The 16111-nt window shown below is 39.9% G+C and overlaps 2 protein-coding genes across 2 annotated transcripts in view; one reads left to right on the forward strand and one right to left on the reverse strand.

Annotated features, from left to right (window-relative positions):
* Positions 1-9830, reverse strand: FASTKD3 (FAST kinase domains 3). The gene is made up of 7 exons (XM_014940939.1): positions 9698-9830; positions 7653-9116; positions 4370-4455; positions 3634-3796; positions 2473-2542; positions 1070-1184; positions 1-287 (listed from the first exon to the last, which is right to left on the reverse strand). The coding sequence occupies exons 2-7, from the start codon at positions 9085-9087 to the stop codon at positions 201-203; spliced, it is 1956 nt and encodes a 651-aa protein (XP_014796425.1). The 5' UTR covers positions 9088-9116; positions 9698-9830; the 3' UTR covers positions 1-200.
* Positions 9749-16111, forward strand: part of MTRR (5-methyltetrahydrofolate-homocysteine methyltransferase reductase) — a 25228-nt gene continuing 18865 nt past the window's right edge. Inside the window, exons 1-3 of the mRNA XM_014940938.1 lie at positions 9749-9881; positions 10823-10958; positions 13671-13852. Of these exons, the coding sequence (XP_014796424.1) occupies positions 13709-13852 (144 nt within the window). The 5' untranslated portion in view covers positions 9749-9881; positions 10823-10958; positions 13671-13708. The remainder of the gene's footprint in view (positions 9882-10822; positions 10959-13670; positions 13853-16111) is intronic.

Consider the following 16111-nt stretch of genomic DNA (forward strand, 5'->3'; position numbering starts at 1 on the left):
TTATGAAAATATGTTGCTCTTTATTACTCTTTACATGTCAATTGTTCCAAATGTTGGAAGGTGTCACATTCAGAAGCTTAAATCATCTTAGGTGGAGTTATTTAGAAAACAGAATTGTTCTTATACACACAATATTTACACTTTATAGTACAGGAGGTCAACCAGTGATTTAGTATTATTCTCCAGTGTCAGTAGTCAAGTCAGTATGTATGAGGAAAGATTTTTTTGTGTAGATACTCTGCCATTTTTCTGCAATTTTGTAGACTCTCTATCTCAAAAAACGGAATCTGGAAACAAAACAACAATGATTGCTGGAAATGCCTTCTAATAAACAACTCTGTAAGACTGATGTTCATTAAGCAGATATAAAATTACACATCAAAGATTTCTCTTTTTTTAAAATTAAACATTTAATCCTAAGCATGTTATTGATCTGTAAATCACTTGAACAGAGATTATTGTAAACCAAAAAGTGATATCCATAACAGTTTAATTAAGTTAAATATAACTGACATAGGCTTATGTGAGAAGTGATTATAAATGGAAAAAAAATATCTCCAAAATGTCAAATTAACTGGTTTGGTCCAAAGTATTTTTAAAGATAAAAGTAACCCTATTAATTCAACATGCAAAATAAAGGATATATTCTGTTGTGAAAATATTATTTACAATACAAAGCAGTTCCTTTTTTTTTTAACTCCTCTTTTTAAACCCCAAATTCAGATCTTAGTATTAAATAATTAAATACTTAAAACGTATTAAATTAAAAATCCCAAGTCTACTGAACTGTTAGTCAAGATTTGAACCTTAATCACTGCAGAGAAGTACTCTTTCAAGCAGCCACTATTTGGCAGAAAACACTAACTGATCCAAGGAAGAAAATGGAATTTCTGTAACACCCTCAAAAAGGCAAAAGTGAGGCAGAGTGAACATAATGCAGAAAGGACAAGACCACATCTGCAATTGGGAAGTAATTGCAACTACAGTTTTAGGCATTATAAAATAATGATTTTTCCCTTGTTTTGTTAGCCAGACAGAGCAAAAGCAAACCACTGTCTTTGGACTTTACCTGCACAACTTCATAACCGAGTAATTGAAGATGTCTCTGTTTAATAGCTTCTTCTCCCAGCAGATTGTGGCTGTTAACGCAAAATCTATTTCGGCCATCCACACAGACAGCAATTCTGAAATCAAGCACAAGTACAGCATCAAAAAAACCCAAGTTATTTTAGTCACCACAACTACTGTGGTTCCTAAGAAGCATGAGACAATAACTCCCCTCTTACTTCCTAATACCTTCTAGAATTAGATGCTGTAGGGTGGGAGTTACCTACTTCACTCAATTTAAATCACTCAGCTTACAGGTGGGAGGGGGAAAGCCTGAAGCTTAGTGAAACTAAACCTGAAAAGCTTAGTTATATGCTCTGAACAAAAATTACCATACAAGTTAATAAGAGTTTGATATTTTTAATGCTACTGCGGGTAAGCTCTTTGAATTCTTCTAGAGGAAAAACATACAAAATACTTGTCTTGGTTTGAAAACATTTCAGCAGCTAAATTTATTCAACTTACTAGTGTTCCTGTTAAACCTGTTAAAGTTAACTTTAAGATAAATTTGTCTAAGTTAAACCCATATCTACGGTTGGCAGCTTCCGGATTGTATTTTTTCTACTTGGTGATAAATATCACATCACCTTAAAGAAAAATGTGTATATCCACTGTAGAAAAATGACTTAAATTTTCAGTATGTTAAGTATATTGTGACCTTATCTACACATGAAAGCTGTAATTTTTTAAAAAAATAATCAAAGCCTATTCTTAAATATTAAAGGATAGGATTTTTGCAAGAACCTATATTCTCTGTGAGTCTTGTGAAGGTTAAGCTGGAGCCAACATAACCTTTTCAAAGACTTTTACTTTATCCACAGAAGTGCAGTTGCAAATAGCACACAGGCAGGTTGCTTAACTTTGTATCCAAGGTTTCACAAAATAATCCTTGTTTAACATATTTCATAAACATCTATGCATTTTTCAATAAAAACAGCATCTGTAGCAAATACTCTCATTAGGATTCTTTACAGCAGTAAATTTGTGAACTCAGACTGGCTTAACTGTGTTAAAATCTATGTGGACAGACTCAATTAGAATTAATTTGGTTTTAATTTGAAAATTAATTACTAAAGATTAAAATACATTACTGTAAGCCAAATCAGGATCACTTTGATCCTGACTGCCACTGGGTGGAGAGACTAATTGTCTGACACTGTATAGTCAGGAGGCAAAACAATGAGGAAAAAGTACAGATCATTAATTTTGCCAACTTCATCCATTTGCCAGGGGTTTCAATGTGAAACCTTAGCTTTGTTGAGGTCAATGGCAAAACTCCAATTAGCTTAAATTTTGCCAGAGTTTCACCCTGGATGCTCTTTGTTGATGTTGACATTGTACCCGTGGTTACTTTTATTCTCTTACCGTCTGTGTACCTCTTCACATTGGGCAGCAGGCAATACAAAACCTTCTTCATCTAATTTAATCTCAATATCTAGAATAGATGGAAAGAGAAGTGACTTTAATATTCAGTCCATATAGCAAACTGTTTGCTGTAATTCTCATCTGCTTACAGTTCATTGTTTTATACAATAACTAAAATAGTATCGCAATACCTTTTTCTGAATCACAGAGGCCTGCAAAAGATATGCATAGGCTATTTAAGACAAATGAATGATAATTAGTAACACTTCAGCCTTTCATAATGCTAACAGCAAAATAGTATTCCAAGTCCACTAAAAACCGTATTGTAGTTAAATTGCACTTTGCTGGGCTGCGTAGGGCCTCTGGATTTATGAGGGTTTTGGGGAGACACTCTCTCTCTCTGGACCTAAACCCTGCCAAATTTAACCCCATGTGGAACCTGAAATGCGGAATAATTCTGGAATCATCCCTCTCTCTTCATTTTTGTTTTTTTTTTTTTTTTTGTTTTGTTTTTTTTTTATCCTTCCACAGGGTCCAAGAGATCCTTCCCTCAACATCTTTTTTATGACCCATCTCTCCTGGGCACACATTCCTGGCAAATGAAACACTGTTTTGCATACTCCTCTCCTTCAGTCCAGAAACCCCCTCTGATTACAGGTAGTCAACAGCTCTTGCAAAGGGGAGGGGGAGCCCAGCTGAGCAGGGCAGAAGGCCGAAAACCTTCCAGCTCTGCCTTTCTCTACTCATCACCAACACAGAGAGATCAATAGCAAGTGCCATTGTCTCATTTTGCTTTACGTTATACAAATTGTTTGCAGGATAAGTAAAAAAGGAGCCAATAGTAAAAACACAGAATACAAGAGTTGGCAGCTATTTTCAGTACAGACTAGCTGTATAAATTCCAAGTAACATTGCAGTTCTTTTCTCTCCCTGTTCTTTCTGACCTTGAAAATGCATTTCCTTAAAGTTCTCACAATGTTTCCTCATTTCATACCCTCTACAGAGTTCTGTATTCCAGTTTACTTTTTCTGTATTTGCACAATTCAGAATGCCCATAAAAGGATAAAAATCAATCATTTCTATTTCTAGAAAATAACTGAGCCTGAAGTTTTGACAGCATAAGCACACATTTTATCATTAATCTAAAGAAATGTTACTTACCAACTGTATAGAAATATGGTGTTGATACCTCTGATGCAAAATATATTCTTTTTTTCAGTAAATAAAGTAATCCAGTCTTCACCTTTTTGAGAAGGTGAACATCCAGAGAACTCTGAGGCATGAGAAAGGCCTTTATTTGATACTTTGGAAGGAGTCTTGGACCCTACATAATGACAGAAAACCAAATAAAACAAAAAGGAAGATAACATTTTTGTAACTATCTCATATTAATGTAGCAAAATGTATTCTGTGCATTTCAAAGCCATGTCTATTGAGGGACTTACAGTCACTTACAAAAACTTAAAAAAAGACCCCAAAAGAATAACCGGAACATCCTCAGCAAGCTGCCATGCTGTCACGCTGAACATACCGCTCACGAGAAATGCACAACTGCTTTATTCCTCTGCAGTCAGGCCAACATCTAAGTGCCTGATCTCTTTTGTGCTCCAAGAGTTCAGAAACCAAACATTAAAAAAAAGGAGTAGTTGTTTGAAAAGTACTCAATCATACATAAAAAGCACTTTAACTTAGAGCCAGTCAGTTCCATCAAACATACAAACATATCAAGTCAATCAAGCAGGTAGAAAAGCTTCGTATTTTCATCAAGGGAAAAAAAAAAAGCTATTTCAGCCTAATTCCAATGTTTTTACGGGGAAGACAATTCTCAACTATCAACAGGGCTCCAATGACCTTATCACCTCTTGTTAACATCAGTCTGGTTTCATATGTACCATACCTCATAAGATGGGCACTCCAGGGTAACAGTCAGAAAAAGCTGGGTCAGCTGGGAGGTAACAATTCTGTCCAAACCAGGTGGCTGAGCTGAAACAACAATATTGAGGCTTTCAGGTGGACCTTCAGCAAAGTATCTTTACACAAACCATCAGACACAAGTGAGGAAAAACGTGCAGAGAAGCTACCTGATCATTACCACTCTTGGTCATTGTTGGAATGAACAGAAAGATCAATTGTGAAATGACATAGAAAAATCAGAAATGGTTTATAGAAATATAAAAATAAATAAATATACAACTAGGAAAATCTTAGTTAAGACTATGTTATTCTTTCAGAAAAAAAAAAAAAAATCTGAGAGGTGCGGGACATTCTACAGGGAGGAATAAGTTTGAGTTGAAGTCCTGGAGAAGTATCTCATTTCCTTTTTCCTACGACCTCTTCTCACCAAGTTATAATCCCAGGATCTCATTGTTTCATTCAGCTGGGCTTTTTTTTATATGTGAAAGTAGTGAATAATACTTAACTTCTGGAGATTTGTTTACAAGTGTATACTTGAAGTATCTTTCATGTTACATGCAAAGTATTATTACAGAATGGTAAAAACCATTATGTATTGTAAGATGCTAATCATGCAGGTCGTCTTCTCGAATTCCTGTTCTGAACTTTGACCACTATGGTTAAATACCTTTTTTGATTTAAAAGAACATATTCAAAATAACTGGTAATATGAGGTTTCTATTTTCTAATTATCATCTTGAGAACTTTAAAAGACATTCTGTTTTTTAGGACATGACGTCTGCGTCCTAAAAATCAACCCCTTAAGGTATTTCATGTTGAACAGCTAAAAACTGAGTGACCAAAGTCTCTAATGACTTTGAAAACTCGATCTTATAGAGAGTTTTATTAACAAAGCAATCTTAGCTGAGATCTTGAGAAGTCACTCGTCTTTCTGGCATAACTTACATACACCTATAATGCCACTAAATATGCTTTACTATCTAACACAGAATTACTTAAAATCTATAGCTTATAACTGTGTTGTTCATAACAGGTTTGTGTCCAAAAACATTGGATTATGCAGCAGTTAGTTAGAGGCAAGGACAGGCTACGACAGGGGGGATGTTCTAGAAGCTTACTAGACCTGAGGAAAAAAAAACGACTAGGTGAAGGCAGGCCTTGCAGACAAGACAGTCTTAGAAGCAGCGCGTGAGCAGACTCTGAGACCTCTTAAGCAAGATGGGATAAACCATGGGGTAGAGTTTTAAATTTCATAATGTTTTCCTCAGTACGGTAAGACATGGGGCCAAGTATGAGGCTGTCGTGCTTGCTCAGAGTTAGAAAGGAAAGGAGCTCAGGGCACAGAACAAAGATGGGCAGAGAAAGTGTCCACCCAGAGGAGTGCAGTCAGCAGAAAGGACACCAAAGGGAAGAAGCCTCACATAACCGTATCAGATTCTAGATTAAAAGTAATTTAAAAACCAGGATGAAGGACCAATCTTTATGCCTTGTTAAAACATATGTGAGCCTTGAAATTCAATTTCCATTTTTACCTAGATAATTAAAAAAAACATACCAGCCTATCCTTAACTGCTCACATTTATGATGCTGTTGATGTTTTACTGGTTCAGATCTCACTTTTACTTTAATTAATTTGCAGTGCATAATTGTTGGCTTAATTTTTTCAGCTTTACCCATTTACCCTTTTCAGCTTTCACAAGCTGATCATAATACAATATGAAAGAGAAACACAATCAAGTTGGAAGCATGAATACAACACAATAATCGTTATCCTGAAAGAACAAAAGAGTTGACAAAAGAGATGACAGCAGAAGTCCATACCTGGTTCTACCTTACCCCCACCTGCAAAGCTGGACACGATGCAGGCTGGCAGAAGGTAAGGAATAAAGCACTAGAATCACTTACATGCAATGGAATTATAAGGCAAAACAGTATTTGAAAAATACATTCTGTACTGACTGAGATTTACAAATTCCGTGTATATAATTGTAATACGTTCTTATCAGTAATAAAAAATTCTTTTCTCCAAATGTTACACTTCAACTCATTTATCTCTAGAATTTGTACTAATCTTGAGCATTATTTCTGTAATAGTAGTAGGTGAACTTACTATGTAAGCTGTGGAACAGTTACTGTAACTTTTCTTGTCCATTATAATTTGGTCCCAATTTTAAATGCTGTGAACAGTTTTTCTGACAACTGTGATGATGTACCTTGCCCTCAGAGCCTCAGGAAGAGAGGGGCTTCCATGCTTAGGAAAACAGCCAGAAATAAGGATTATGTTAAGTCACAGAGGGCTTAACCTTAAAAAGACAAGCAGTCAGCAGGCCACAAGCGGAAGGCAATTATTTTAGCTTCACAATCAGTACTACTAGTATTTCTATTGCTTTTTGAAATACGTCCTCCCTTGTGCAAGCCTCTGAGTAAAACACCCAAGAGTCAGTCTCCACCCTAAAGAGTATGAGATCCAGGACAGCAAAGCAAACAGTTGAGGGGGAAGAAAAAGATACAGAAAAGTGAAGTAACTTGCCCAAAGCCACAAAGCAAATGGAGAACTATATACAGAATAAAAGTCAAGTCTCAGGACTCACTATCCAGTGTTCCACCTTTATGCCACATCCTTCACGTGGCACTCATTACAATGCAATGATTTAGAGAAAAATGAACGCAGAATCACTGAACTATATGTGATGTCACTCCTGCATCATTCCAAGTATCATGGCCATTAAAAAAAATCTACCACTTAATGGTTTCAAGTCTTGTTAGTTCCATAATAACTGGTCTCACAAGCCTTCCTAGTGTTACCAGTCTCATAGTAACATAGCCTCACTTCATTGTGAGTATTCACATCAGTCGCTGCATAGGCAAAAAACACTAAACAGCTGGAGTTAAAACTAACACATTTTCTCCATAGAATAACTTAGCATCCAAAACGTGTATGAGACAAAGGACAAACAAGGGTAAAACAGAATGTTAGTATTTTTCAGAAAAGCAGAAGGATTAACTGAAATAATTTTTTTAAAGGAAATTCAAATCTCTGAGATTGTATGGTGCAATTTTCAAACTCCTCTAAATGATATAAACTGAAAGACAACAAGACTGTGCAAGGAAGCAACGGTCTTTGGCCTCCTGATCACTATTATCCAGTCACTCTAATCAGGTCAGTGTTTATTTGACAAATGAAAGTGATAAGAAATGGGTGCCTGACAAGAGACACGTCACATAATAGAAATGTGGAACATCACAAGAGAAACGCTGCTCCTTACCTTGAAGCTGTTGCAGAAAATAGGGACTAAATACCTTTGGCAGAAAATTTACTGGGTAACGTTGAATAAGGACACAGGAGTGCAGCAGGTTCAGTAAGGTGCGAGGCTGAAAGTGACTAAAACGAGAATGCAGTATGGTTTCGAGCTTCCTAAACAAGGAAGAAGCACTTGGAGGCTGATAGTTAAGAGTCCCAAATGGTATAATGTACCCAGCAACCTGGTCAGTGGTAAATGTGTCAGCATCAGAAATGAAACCTTCTGCCACTGCATCAAAGATGGGCTTAGAAAGGATCATCTTTTCGCAGCAATACTGCATGATTTTGCTGACTGTCTGAGGATGCATGGTAAAGATGGACTTGGGAACATGTGTTTCCAGTGCCTCTGTAAAGATTTCTTCACGATGTCCAAAGTACAGTAAGGCTTCCAGTACGTTTACCAGTTCATCATCTGTGAAATATGGAATATGCTTCACAGAATGTTTACAGAGTGCTGTGACCAAGGGAACTGCCTGAGTCTGATGAAGAACAACCAGCGAATTCAGTATTATGCTTGTGAACGCTGGGCTTAGCTGGGAAACTATGTTTAAAGTGACACCATTCAGTCTGTTTAGCAAGTCTTGGTATTGCTCCCCTTCCCTGGCAGTCACCTGCAGCATCTTATAAACCATGACCATTTCCCTAGGACTCCACTTCTCAATGTCTTTTTCTTGCATGTGGTTCACAATCTGTTCCAGCATCACGCAACCTGGGCCTTCCAACTCAAGCAAACTCTCTCCAAGAGCACACAGATTTCTAAGAGTCAGCTGTCCTTTAGCAAGCCGCTCCTTCCCCTCTGAAAGCAAGCTTGCCATCAGTGTGCTCCGGGGATCTATACGTAGTTTTATCAAAGCTTGCAGTGCATTCAGCAGCCCGGTGTTTGACAGTTTTGGGGATTCAAATTCAAACTGGAAGCATAATGCCCTGAAAACTTCATTCTCTAACACTCCTTCAGGGTTTTTCAGACCATTGTCATCCACCTCAACTTCAGAAATCCTCTGCAGGGCTCCTGATGCCAGAGTATCAGACATGACTTCCAGAGAGCTAAGAAAGTCAAAAATCTCTTTCGATGTACAAAGGCTGTTCAACTTCTTCAAAAACAGTTGCTCATCCATCCACATGTTATTAGATTTAGTACTGCTCCCATGATCTCCACAAAGATGCACAGTTTCATTAACAGAAAGAGTCTGTATCCACAATTGTACAAGGTTTTTCCTACAAAACATATACTGAGATTTATCTTTGAAACATAGCATCCTCATGGCTACAGAGCTACAGTTTTGGGGCTTTTGCTGCCCACTGATGAAGCTCAACCTTTTGCTTAGGGTCGTCAAAAGGGACCTGCTCGCTGGTGCGCTGGATGAATAAAACTGGAAACTTTTTTGGCTAATCAAAGCCATACTGGATCAAACGTGTTCTCAAAAGATACCTAGAGGAAGAAAAACACATATATATATACATATATAGTTTGGAAAAAAGAATCATTAAAACACAGGCCATAAAAAACCTTTTGGCTTCTGGAGACGACAGGGCTGACCCCTCTCCCCCGACCACCGGCGATGAACCTGCCGGGAGCAGGGAGAGGTGTGTGCCAGGCCGCAGCCTGTCCCTGCCCGGCGTCTCCCTAAAGCACCGTGAGGGGGAAGAAGCAACGGGGACGTTTCCTCCAGCAGCGCGGCGGTGCCTGCCTCCTTACCCCAGCGGGCCGGGGCCGCCGGGCAGCAGAGGGGCTCCCGGGGGAGAGGGGGGGGGAGAGGGGTGTGTGGGGTGTGTGTGTTCCGGCAGCCGGGGCGTCGATGGGTGATTCCGACACGGGCGGGCCTGGGCCTCTCCGCCCGCCCGGCCTCGCAGGCCCCACGCCTCCCCCCGCCGAGAGCGGCGAGAGACGGGCAGGCCGAGGCGCGTCTTCCCCTCCCGCCCCAGCCCCTACCGCCGGCCGGGGCGCCAGTCCCCCTCCCTCCGGCCTCCCTCCACCGCTGAGGACTGCCGGCGCTGCCGGGGGAGCCTCACCTCCGCCGCCATGACGGGCAGCGCGGGGACTGCCGGGAGCTTCCGCCGCTCTTCCGGCGCCTGCCTCAGGCCGCCGCCTTCCCGCTCTGGGGCCGCCTCGCCCCGTCCCGGCCCCGTAGGTCTTTGCGTGGCGTAGCGCGGTGGAACTCGGTGGCTTTGCTTTGGGAGCCGGATTTGTTCCCGTGTACGTATGGATCAAAAGCGCACCCTTCAGCTCCCCTCGGCCGCAGGGTAGCGCTCTGAGGGGCAGCCGGGCGGGAGGCGAGGGGCCCGGCGCTCTGGGAGGCTTGAGTTGCTGCAGCTGCGTAGAAGCCTCCGGTGTGGACCCGGCTTTAGCTCCCGGCAACCGCCGGCCCTCCTGAGGGATGGGTCTCCTCCTTCCCGGCCGGGTGTCCGTTGGTCCACCCAAATATTGCTGGGTGGAAGGTCAACCCTAGGCCCTGAAAGGTTTCACATGCTGCTGTCTCGCTGCTTTCATTGAGGTTTTAATGGGTTTTTTACATTTATCTTGGTCGCAGAGTGAAAGTGATTCTGAGCAAGCCTGTAAGAGTTGAAAAAATGGTATGGGAATGGGCATGGCTCTGAAGGCACAGTCCTGCAACCCGGTTTAAAACCATGCAGAAGTCTGTAAAAGCTACTGCAGGAGCTTCATGTGTTTTTATCCTGCCATGCAGTTTGACATTTTTTGACAGACCAGCTACATGAAATAGGAAGTTTGGCCTTACAGTACAGCTCCGTAGTTACCAGGTCCAGCACATCTGGTTCAGTAAAACTCTGACTGGTGTTCACACTTGACTTGTTTGCTCCCTATGGTGTGTTGTTGTATGGAGCCAGTGGGCTCCCTATTAATCTTTTGTGAACTGGTAGTTTTCTGAATTTTCTGAGTACTTGATTGGATGAGCTATAATTTGGAATTTTGTGCTTAGTTTCACTGTAAGACCTGGTTTGAGCCAGGACATCCTGGCTTGTTTTTCCAGCTTAAACTTTGTGGTGTTTTTTGGCCTGTGACTACCAAAACATCAACGTGTTAAAGGCTGCTGTTGTGGTAATAGTATTAAAGTTAGATGGATTCTCTAGAAAGCTCAATAGTCAAGAGTTACCATTTTTCCCCCCTCTTTATTTCAGTTGAACTGAGACCACATAAGTGGAAGTAGCATATCATCTTTGAAGAGTGTATAGTGCAGCAAAGCAAGAGTAACGCAGGCAGTGTGTTCATCTGAGTGCAGGCGTGTTCCTGGTTTGTGACTGTGTTCATCTGCAGGTAGGCATGACTGATTTTCCTTCCTTTTAGCAGGCATCACTTGATCAGTTTGTGTGTGAAGCTCTTCTGGTTGATGACAGAGCGAAGGTGCTCTCACAGGGAGAAGCTCTTCAACTTGTGTAGTTTAGATCGAAGCAAGATCCAAGGGATGTTATTGATCTGTTAACGACATACTGAACTGTTAGGTGGTTAATTAAACTACTGTTTAATCAGTTAATTGAACTATATATTCAAAATTAGTAGCAATGCAACAGTTACAATATTATGCATTTAGGAAATGTTAATAAATGCCTACAAACATTTAAACAGGCTTCTGTATCTAATTGCAAGGAATTGTCTAATTGTGGCCTCCCCCTTCCCCACAAGCACACGTTGGCACTGTTAGGTACGCACAGTCCCCTCTCAGGAGGTACGCATCTCAAGCACAATCCCCTCTTGTGGCTGTGTGGGTTCTCTTGTTAACACACACCTTCTATGGGAGATGTGATTCCTCCAATTTTTGTGTCTCTATGCTATCTACTAGTCTGCACGCCAGTGAGAAAGCTCCCTGCCAGTTCACATGCATGCACCCGAGATGTGGGTAGCTCCTTTTTGCACCCTTTGTTGTTACTGTACTAACTGGAGTGGAAGCAGCTCACAGTGTCTGATGGGGAGGCTGCTTTACCTGACCTAGGCTGAGATCACAGTGCTATTAGGGTAACACCTGGCCATGTCAAACCACATTGTGACAGCTCTTCTTTCTGTTGCCCTCTCCTCTACCCCTGCTATTGCACATTTTCATGCTTCTCTTATACATCTTCCCAAGCTGACTCTTTTCTTTGAAGTCTGTTGGTAAGCCCCTGGCTATAATGTTGGCAGCGCAGCTTACCCCTCAGTTTTTTGTGTATAGAAAGCTTCTGTGCTATGCTATGATGTGGTCCCAGTGGAAAACTGATTATCTTTCTCCCTTTCTGAGGTATGAGAAAGAATGTAGTAATGAAATGCTGCTTTATCTTTATTGTTTTTCTACTTTTGTAGTCAGGCATTGCCACCTGCTGACAGGAGAACCATTAGGGTGAAAATATAGCATATGACTAGGATGAACCTGTATTTCTACAGGGATCGGAGGGTATTTAAACTGTATTTCATATGAATTGTCACAGTTTGTGTGTCATCAAATTTCCTTGCATTTCTTTTCAAAAAGGAGGATGAAAAATCATTTTGTGGATTGTTTTGGTGTATGCCTCTTCTTCTGTGCACATGCACATGAAGCCAGTTATTTAAATGAATTTATTTAAAGTGACTGTTAAGTTCATTACTAATGTTTCTAGGTAATATAATGTAATCAATTTAAAGTGAAAACTATAATAGACAACGGAGTAGAACAAAATACAAAGAAAGCTTTAAAATTATCTAGTAACTACATTTTTCATGGAATTCAGGTATGGTACAGGCGCTGTACTCTGAGGAAGCTATCACTTAGTTTTACCACTTTTGATTTACAAGTATGCTTTAAAAAAAAAAAATATTCTTACTGGAGAAACCTTCCGCCATACTGTGGGAGTATCGTATCAGTAGAATGCTGTAGTCATCTTCTGTAATTGAGCTCTGTTGGTTTTCCCTTGAGAGAAAAAGGAAAAAGATAAGCTTCAAATTGCTTAGCCACAGGTTTCCATAAACCTGTGTATGTGGCTAGTATGCTGAAAGCTTTGCGTAGTTGAATCTGTGTGGGAGCAATAGGTAAAGTGCAGCAAACTGGGCCCAGGCGTGTGAAAAAAAATCTCAGACTGGGAACTGAAAATTACTCAGTTGTAATTCTAGGTGTTTGAGTTCTACTGCAGCTCCCTAGCAGTGAGAAAATATTGACAGAAAATTAATTTGTAATACACACACACATGAGACATTCTGCTTGTCTCTTATTTGCTGCTTCTTGAAGTTGTCCTTGTATCTGTTGTGTTCTGTCTGTGTCAAAATCATGACAGAAAACTTTTGGCATTCAGACTTTCATGGGACAGCTGAATGGATAAGGATATGCATCTCATTCATCCTGCTGCTTGCAAGACTTTGTGAAGGAGTGGCATATTATACTACAGCAGATTTCTCTAAGGTGGTTTCTTATTTTTAGAAGAAAAAACCCCAAAGTTTCAATTCTGAAGTTATACTTGTATAAGAAACTCCTTTTTGAAATATGAAATTAAAACCAATGTTGGTGTTCTAAAATATAGACATAGTGGATAGTAAAGTGAAAAGGCATTCAGGCAAAAATGCTGATTTCAAAAAAGAAAACACTAAGAATTTTTTTCCTCAGGTGTTGTAATTTGACTTCACCACGTCTATGGTTTGTTTTATTTTCAAATACATCTCAGAAAAGTTACCAAAGCAGTCACTGACTTAAACTGGAAAATACAACTTACATAATACAAGTAGTATTTATTTTCAGGAGACTAGTTTCTCTATTGTATTATTTGCAAACTATATTCTTGATACTGGGCATACTGCAATATCAAGGTAGTACAGCACATATGACCAATATTACGAGTCCTTTGCAAACTGGCTTGCAAAGCTTGGTTGTGAGAAATGGATTCCCTTCAGAGTAGATGCCTCATTTCCAAGTTAAACACCAGTGCTTCTGTCCTCTAAAGTATCTCTTTTTAATCTAATAAACAAAGCAAAATCTTGCTGTTCTGCATGCAATAAATTCCCTTTTTTTTCTTCTTTTTTTTCCCCCTGCAGTGTCTTTAAGGGAAAAAAAAAGTGCTGTGTTTTGAGAAATGTGCTGTGATTTAAAAAGGAGGTTTTTGCTCCTTTATGCAACACAAAAGGGACAGGCAAAAGCCATAGCTGAGGAAATATGGCAGCAAGCAGGTGCCCATGGACTTGAAGCTGATATGCACTGTATAAGTGAAATGGACAAGGTGAGGTACTCCATGCTGTTTTGAAAAATAGGTATTTAAGGGCTGCATTTTTATTCATGTGCTAGAGTTAATAATCATGAAGGCTGAGCACATCCAGCCAGCTAAAATATACTATCTAGTTTTAAATTTTCATTTCGTACTAATCTGTAATTTGGACCAATACTCACAGATGCTTAGTAGCCTTCTGCCAAAGGTATATCTTTCTTGTGATTTTTCTTATTAGAACAGTAATTTAATATATCTTTGATCTCTCTTCTAACAGTGCAGTGACTTCTAGAAAATGATTTATGTATGCAGTGGTGAATGAATTCTGTATTTACTGGTCAGCTTTCCTGTTGTTAGAAATGACTATATTTTTTCTGTTGTTTTTCTGTGACATTGAGGTCCTGTGTTCTCTTAAGGATGGGCTTCAACGTGACCCTGAGCTTTTGTGAGGTCTTCTTGAGTTACTTAGCATATGCGCTCACTGCAGTTCACACTGGGTGCACTGAAGATCTATTCTAGAAAGAAATGCAAAGCTTGGCTGGAGCAAGGAAGTGGCTTTTTATTGTTTGCTGTTATACAAGGGTTATGACGTGAAAACTGTTCGTGTCTGTGACTAAAAGCAATATGGACTGTAATTTCCTTCACAAAGTACTTTCAGCTGCATGTCCTCAAACAAAAAAAACAAACCAAACTTGATAGCCTGCTATTTCTATATGAGATGAGCAGAGATGATCACCTAAAAGAGTTTTTTTCATGCACTTGAAAATGTGAAAACTTTATATAAATAATTTGGTTCCCTTTTAGCAGTGGTTTCTTGGGGATAACACTGCACGTTGGGTAGCTGGACATCTGCATTAGAATGAGTGTTCACTGAGTAAGTAGCAAAGTGTTAACAGACTTCTACGCAGCCAGCGGGGACTGTGAAGGTTCTCCTTATATTCTTCCATTTCATTTCTTCTGCATTTGACAGGTTTGGAGATTAGTTTCAGGAAGGCGGTAGGCAGGATATTTCTAGCTTGCCACTTGAATAAATCTATTTTGTCAAATTTGGCAAGACAACTCAGAACTGCAAGTTATTGATGAGGTAGAAAGATGTACTGAATTGAGACTCTGAGAATGGGCACTGAAGAAAAAAGTAATTTCTGCAGCTTTGTAGATTTTATCACTTAAGCTTTTCCTTACCCTTTACTGTAAATAAAGAGAACTTCTAGAAGTGTAGATGTAATTGAAGGGGTCGGGGGGAAGGCTGGGTGGCATAACGTACTGGCGCAAGAGCTTGCTTGAATTCAGTAGTGCCTCTTGTGAAGGCTTTGGGACATATTAGATATGAGAATTTATTCTACAACATGCATGTTTTGGAGAGGAGTGTGTGTCTATGTCTTAGGTGAGGAAGTAAGAAGTTTCAGTTAGAAGGCCCATCTTTATGTAGTGGTTGGGTATTTCTCAGACCTTGTCATCAGTTAAAGGGATTGCTGTGAAGGGCTATGGATGGAATAGCTGGCTACAGAGTCAATAATCATAATGTGCTCCTGTTGCCATACAGAAATGAATGATCAAATACTGCTCAAGTCTCAGAAACACTGGCTGTTCCCAAGTAGTGTCTCTCACCTACATTCTTATAGGTGAGAAAAGGTCATTAATCTTTGGTTGGTTACTGTGATTGCTTTTTATGCTTGCTGAAAGACTGAAATGAAGTGGAAGTGAGATAGGAGCAGTAAAATACAAGGCTAAATGGAGATCATCTTGGGTCATAGGGCATGTTGTCAGCCTTGGGTGAGTTGTTTGAATAAGCACGTTTGCCATGATATGTATTATTGTGTTTAAGACATCATGTGGGTGTCTGATCCCATCCTCTTCCTTCAGCAATGGTTCACAGCTTGAGCAGGTGGCTCACTGCTGTTGTGTGCCCTTGCTGTGCTCAGCTGAGGAGTGCTTTTGAAGGAAAGAGAAAGAATGGGACAAAGATGTAACACCAAGGGTATGGGAAGAAGTGGAAAGTAGAGTGAAAAAATGTAATTGTGTAAAATGTTGGCCTGGTGATACATCAGACTTCTTGATAATTGATACAAATCAGTGCAGGACCTCTGTCCTTCCAGAGGCCAGGTGGCCTTGACTTTTCTTCTTAAGGAGTCTGTCCACAAGCATTTGGCTTCCAAAAGGTCTTTACGTTTGCACAGGGGAATGCGTAGTGGAACAAGCAAGAATTTAATGAACTAATCATACCTCTGTTCTAATATACTACCTTTTACTTTCTATGCTTGTATCTTTTTTCTT

The sequence above is a fragment of the Calidris pugnax genome, unplaced genomic scaffold (assembly GCF_001431845.1).
Source record: "Calidris pugnax isolate Ruff unplaced genomic scaffold, ASM143184v1 scaffold8, whole genome shotgun sequence".
Taxonomy (NCBI): domain Eukaryota; kingdom Metazoa; phylum Chordata; class Aves; order Charadriiformes; family Scolopacidae; genus Calidris; species Calidris pugnax.